Source organism: Lactuca sativa, chromosome 5, assembly GCF_002870075.4.
Source record: "Lactuca sativa cultivar Salinas chromosome 5, Lsat_Salinas_v11, whole genome shotgun sequence".
NCBI lineage: Eukaryota > Viridiplantae > Streptophyta > Magnoliopsida > Asterales > Asteraceae > Lactuca > Lactuca sativa.
Genome location: NC_056627.2, coordinates 160,323,455 through 160,329,923, shown reverse-complemented (window position 1 = coordinate 160,329,923; position 6,469 = coordinate 160,323,455). Strand labels below are relative to the sequence as shown.

Genomic DNA, 6,469 nt, shown 5'->3' with positions numbered 1-6,469 from the left:
CAAGAAGTCAATGTGATGAAACTTGATATTATAAGGACCAATGATGAAAAAGGTTTCATTTTTAGACTAAACAAGATGAAAAATATACAAACTACCTTAATCATGTCAAATCTTGTGTTTAACCGTTCTTTATTGCGAAAGTAAGATGCCAAAATATACAAACTAATGATAATACAATGCTCTAACTGACCCTCTTGGTTGAGTTCTTTGAACCTGTAAAGCCAACACATTAAAGAAACATAGTAAAAACCTTTTTAGGAACAAACCTGATATAATAAAGCCTTCATCCAATATATTTATAAGATAAAAATACAAAAAGTTAAAAATGATGAAATCAATTACAAGTAAGGATTAAAATAAAAACCCGTTAAAAAAAGAGTTATCTGCAGGAGGTATATTTGAATCAACATGTATTTTTTCTGATGGTTTCAAATTTTGAATTATCCGAAATTCAGGGAAGGAGATAGAATTTGTTGAGAAATATAAGGATTCAAAACACATGTTAAAATTTAATATTATTTTATTGATGACTACTTATACTATTAGCTTAATTATTTGAACGTCTTAAAAAAATAGTATTATTATATTCAATCTGTTTTTAGAAATAGTGAGATTTCTTTTATAAGATAGTAAAGATATATATATATATATATATATATATATATATATATATATATATATATATATATATATATATATATATATATATATATATATATCAATATATAAGGAAAAGTGAATACACCCTTAAGGGTATATAAGCTTAGCTACCTAAACATACCGTAACACGTCGTTTTGTTTGATATATTCATTATAATGTTCTTAAACTTCAACCCTAACATGATTTACTTTTAAGATTTTTGAAATTTCACTATTATTTTTCTCTTATATCACGTCTTTTTGCCGAACACCTAGTAGACTATATAAATTGTAGTTGAAAATAAAAATTACGTAAGAGGAAGTTAAATAAGTAGTTTATAAAAATTATGGAAGTAAATCAAATTATAAATTAAATTATAAGAACATTGAACGATTACAATGTATTATATAATACAAAACGACTACAAATCAAGTTATAAATTAAATTATAAGAACATTGAACGATTACAATGTATTATATAATACAAAACGACGTACTATGGTGAGTTTGGGTATCTAAGCTTATATATATATATATATATATATATATATATATATATACTTTTAAGGGTATATTCATTTTTCCGATATATATATATATATATATATATATATATATATATATATATATATATATATATATATATATATATATATATATATATATAAAAGAAGTTGAAAAAGCTATGGAGTTTAAAATTGAAAAAAGGGACCTTTTTTGTTTTGTTTGAAGAAAGCGTTGACCTTCATCACTAAAAACTTTACTACCGTGGTTCATGCCTTCATTTCCCTCAGTCTCTTCGTCCGCCACAGCCAAACGTTGCTCATCACCAACGGGCAGCATCTCCAGTACAAAGTACAAACTTTTTTCTTCCTTCGTCCTCCAGGCTCCATCACCATCATCCTTCCACTGCACAATCAAACGCAACATGAGAGTAGAATTAGGGTTAAAGTTAAGATCCCGCTGAGTGTTCCCTTGCCCAGACACCTCACCCTCGCCTCCCCTTTTCTTCCACCTGTAAAACCCATCTTCTCACCACCCCTCCTAGTCCCCTTTACGGAAACCTCCCCTTGACCACCGGTCCACCACATCTTCGTTGATACGTGGTCGTTCTTCTGGACATCGAGAAACCTGTCTCTTGCCGATTCATATCCATCAGGCTCTGGCCGATCGATCTCGTTGCACCCATTACCATCACTCTTATCGATCTTCAAAGGTTCGACCATTTTGAAACATCAAAAGGATAGGTTTCTCCCTTTTCCTCGTTGTTACAATTGTTAGATACTGTAGCTGCTCCCTGAATTTGCCCTGTGTTTTATGTTTCTTTTTTTTTTTTTTTTTTTTTGGGGTTAGATACTCTAGTTGTTCCCATGAAATTGCCCTATTTTCGTATAGGGATGTCAAATTTCTTATTTATCGATATTATTTTAAATACTTTCGGTATTTAATTAGTTGTTAGTTTGTTACTTGCTTTATTTTATAAGAATGTGCTGTTGCTGCTAAAATGGTCTCCAAGGTCAAGACTATATCATATGTTAAATGCCATTCCAAATACTTCCATATAACATTGTTTGACCTTGATTATATGTTAAATGCAAAACGAAAAGAATTTTATTAAATGTCCATTCGGTTCATAGCATTGTCATTGTGATCTTTAAATGACCTTGATTTCAAACACTTCCCTCCAGATAATTCCTTGTATGAACTTTATGGTTCCATCCGTGATCCGTGTTCAATCATCCCATTTGTGTTGAAGGTAGATATACAATTCATAACTTCAGTCAAACGGGTTTAAAAAGTTCCATCCGTGTTCAATTAGCCAATTTATTATTTAAACTTGCTAACTTTAACTTCATACTTAATATATAGGTTTTCCAACGGGTTTAGAAAGTTCACATTATGTTCAATTCAAGTCATCGGTTCTAGGTTTTCTGTCAATTTTTAATTTACATTTACTAATATATCATGAGTTTCATATGAGGTTAAATAGCTTAGTTCTAAAATTAATATTGTAGAAAATTTACATACACAAATGAATATCTAATATCTTTATTAAATATAATATCTCAGTTTGCTATTGAGGTGTTATATACTTTAAAAAAATTAATTTAGTATATTGAAATGATAACGTTTTAAAACAAAAATTGCAAAAAATAAAGTCCAAATAGAAATTAATATGTAAATAAAGGGAGTGTCATGTGAATAGAAATATAGTTTGAGTGTTATTTATAAATGAAAGACAGAGAACAAAAGTAGATGGTAGGAATCTCTCACCTGTCACCATTTTTTTTTCTGCAATAGGTTATTCCACAAGGCACTATAAATCAGCTATCATCAAATAATGGATGCCTTCTTGGAGGAATTTGAGCATCTTAAAATCCGACTGGAAGATATAAAGTCAGCCACATACAATTTTGATATGAGCAACATTATCGGAAAAGGTGGATTTGGAATGGTGTACAAAGGAGTACTCTCTCACTTTAAGGAACAAAACATAGTTGCCTTTAAACGTCTAGATCGTAACTTTGGGCAAGGAGACCCTGAGTTCTGGAGAGAGATCCTCATGCTTTCCCATCACACACATAAAAACCTCATCACTCTCTTGGGATTTTGCGAAGAGGATGGTGAGAAGATCCTTGTGTACGAGTATGCATCTCGTGGAAGCCTCGATCACCATCTAAGTTGCAGTACTCTCAATTGGAGGCAACGCCTCAAGATATGTGTCGAGGCTGCAACGGGACTGTGCTATCTTCATGATCCCAAGGGGACACAACAAAGAGTTATCCACCGGGATATTAAAAGTTCCAATATTCTAATTGATGAGAATTGGAATGCTAAAATTTCTGACATGGGATTATCGAAAATAGGACCTGCTAATCAGCAACACAGCTTTCTTGCCACCAATGTTGTAGGTACCTTTGGGTACGTAGATCCAACATATGCGGAGAAGAGCATCTTAACAAAAGAGTCTGATGTGTATTCTTTTGGTGTGGTCTTATTTGAAGTGTTGTGTGGGAGACTATGCTTTGTGAATAACAATGGTCATTTTGAGAGTTTAGTGGGAATGTGGAAAAAGAGCTACAAACAAAAGAATGTAGATGCCATTATTTTTGAAGATCTGAAACAACACATGAATCGAGATTCTTTGGAAATATTCTCAGACATTGCCTATCAATGTTTGCAAAAATCTCGTGAAGGACGACCAAAGATGTTGCATGTTTTGGAACAGCTTGAGACCGCACTTTGCTCTCAGGAGAAGTTTGAAGAGGTGGAACAAGCAATGGACTATGAAGAGGAACTAAAGATGTTTCTCTCCGAAGGAATCTCTGCTCATGGGGACGAAATGGTAATTAGCTATCTATAAACTGCTGCCTTACATTTTATATATTCGTATTGCGTCGTAAATTGTAATTTATGAGAAGTATCATATTACATCTTAATTTGAGGAATTTGACATGATTAAATCCAAATAATCTTCCAAAGCCTAAATTTCACACATTAGGCCACCAACAATGATGTAACAAAATGATTTTCAACCTTACCACAATAAATAACACCATGTCATCCAACGCCGGAGCTGCTCATGCATTAGATTACCTTCACATTCCGATGGCTACACAATATAGAATCATACAACATGATATGATCAAGCTCCAACATCTTATTAGATGAGATTTGGAAAACAAAGATTTTATATTTTTGTTTGTCCCAAATAGGCCATCTACACAATTTAGCAATCGAATATGCTAACTTAATAGTTGACATCTACTACTGAGTACTGATTACTTTTACTTGTTTTATGATTTGTTATATTGGAAGATAGCTCCGCCTAGTTACAACATGGATGATGCTAGCGATTCTAAAAATCCATTGTCTTGTGATTTATATTTAATGTACAGCTAGCAGCACGCTTGGATTTCAGGAAGATGAAACATGGGTGCAAGCATTACCGTAGGCGATGCAAACTCCGTGCTCCTTGCTGCAACAAGGTATTTTGGTGCCACCATTGCCACAACAATTTTTCCAGTGTGTTTAACGGTCCCAAGGAAAGGCACAACATTGTCCGGGGAGATGTTCAGCAAGTTGTTTGTATAATTTGCAATACGGAACAGCCAGTTGATCAGATTTGTGGTAATTGTGGAGTGAAAATGGGGGAATACTTTTGCGGAATTTGCAAGCTGTTTGATGATAATACTTCAAAACAGCAGTTTCATTGTAATGACTGTGGGATATGCAGACTCAATGGTCGTGAAAACTTCTATCATTGCGACAAGTGTGGGTGTTGCTATGCAAATCACAAACGTGGTTCCCACACTTGTGTGGAGAACGCAACGAAAATTGAATGCCCGGGATGCCATGAGTATCTGTTTGAATCCAGTAAGAATATAACATTTATGTATTGTGGACATACGATACATGTGGATTGCTACTCGGCGAGGTTGAGAAAAAATAAAACCAGCTGTCCTATATGCAAAACTTCGTCCCTTTTGGACAAGAAGGTAGCCAGGATTAAACAAGGAGATTGATTAACTCTTGTCACTCATTTGGAAGAGGATACGTATGTGGCCACCTCAGCCTACCGACTTTCACCAAAAATTGAATCAGCTTTGCATTTTTGTTCCTAACTTGTAATAGTAGAGTGCTAAGAGGAATATAATTTGTATTTTAGCTAAACCATAGTACTCGATCTTGATAGATGGATCAAAAAATAATTGCTAAGATTACATATGGATGCTAAGTTGTTATAGAAGCTACACCTTGACTGGCGGAGCTAGAAATGTTGATAGAGGTGGGGATACACACATGGTCGAAATTCAATAGTATTTGTATAAAATTGCTTAATATTCAGGGACGAAACCATTTCTACAACAAAGCCCAAACTTGGGGACAAGCTTTTTCCAAAAAATGAACTTTTAGCTTTTGCCAACACATTACCATTTATGTAATTTATAAAACTAAAAGAAAATTTGATAATAACAAAAATATAGTCAAGCTTATATTATTTTTATTTGATTTTATTATTATATACATTTTTAAAAATTAAGTTAATATATTATCATATTTAGGGTATAATACAAAGGGGTAATATAGGTGAAACTGAGGTCGAATGACGTGTATCTGTCTTTAATATCGATACAATGAACGCTTAGGAACATAGATTACTTAAAAGAACATTAGAGTACAGGGAGTGACTCGGTAAAATGTTTGGCAAATCATACATGGCTTCCGCGCAAACCGCGCCACGACCTCTACAAGGTAACTCGGCAAACTCTATTGGGCATCTATCTGCCTAATCTCTCTCTTGCTTAAATTGGCATGGACTCATTTGACCACAAATCTCTTTTCTGATTTTAATTTTTTGAATTTTAAATTTTTTAATTCTAATACTATATTGTTAAATGATATACCACTCCACCTAAATGACAAATTTTGATAGTACGATGGCAAATCCTACGTGGCGTCTACGTGTACCATGATAAATGTGACATCATTCCCTCTAGTTTTAGTAACCAAATGTGATTAAAACAAAAAGTTGTTTGGTCAACATTGACATTAATCCTTTCTAACAAATTAAATTGATTCATTGAAATGATAAAAAAAAAAAGCAAGGGTGCATCATAATGTAACGATCAGACACATATACCTTTTTGTGATAAACAATACAAGAAATACAGTCTTTAGCGGCAACACCAATAGTGGCGACACAGTGCTTTAGCGGCGACAATTTAATTTGTCGCCGCTAAAGGATGAATGACACCGATCCGCTCTTTGACGTTCTGGTAAACACGAATCGTCCGATCGTGGTTCTAATCCAACGACTAGGGTGCT

The 6,469-nt window shown here is 33.5% G+C and overlaps 1 protein-coding gene across 3 annotated transcripts; it reads left to right on the top strand.

Annotated features, from left to right (window-relative positions):
* Positions 1–1,410: 1,410 nt before the first annotated feature.
* LOC111908072 (receptor-like protein kinase ANXUR2) lies at positions 1,411–5,492 on the top strand. Of its 3 annotated transcripts, none has more exons than XM_042902616.2 (3): positions 1,411–1,856; positions 2,942–3,986; positions 4,540–5,492. In XM_042902616.2, exons 2-3 carry the CDS (start codon positions 2,982–2,984, stop codon positions 5,164–5,166), a joined length of 1,632 nt encoding a protein of 543 aa, XP_042758550.1. In that variant the 5' UTR covers positions 1,411–1,856; positions 2,942–2,981; the 3' UTR covers positions 5,167–5,492. The 3 variants fall into 3 exon arrangements, with proteins under 3 accessions (XP_042758550.1, XP_042758551.1, XP_023759679.1); XM_042902617.2 differs by having other exon boundaries at positions 1,411–1,887; XM_023903911.3 differs by lacking the exon at positions 1,411–1,856 and having other exon boundaries at positions 2,007–3,986.
* The last annotated feature ends 977 nt before the right edge of the window (positions 5,493–6,469 follow it).

What these genes read in the sequence shown, in the direction of transcription:
- LOC111908072 (XM_042902616.2), top strand. Translation starts at nt 2,982, where the DNA reads ATGGATGCCTTCTTGGAGGAATTTGAGCATCTTAAAATCCGACTGGAA. An exon ending in CTGCTCATGGGGACGAAATG is followed by an intron (nt 3,987 to 4,539) that starts GTAATTAGCTAT and finishes TTTAATGTACAG; the next exon opens with CTAGCAGCACGCTTGGATTT.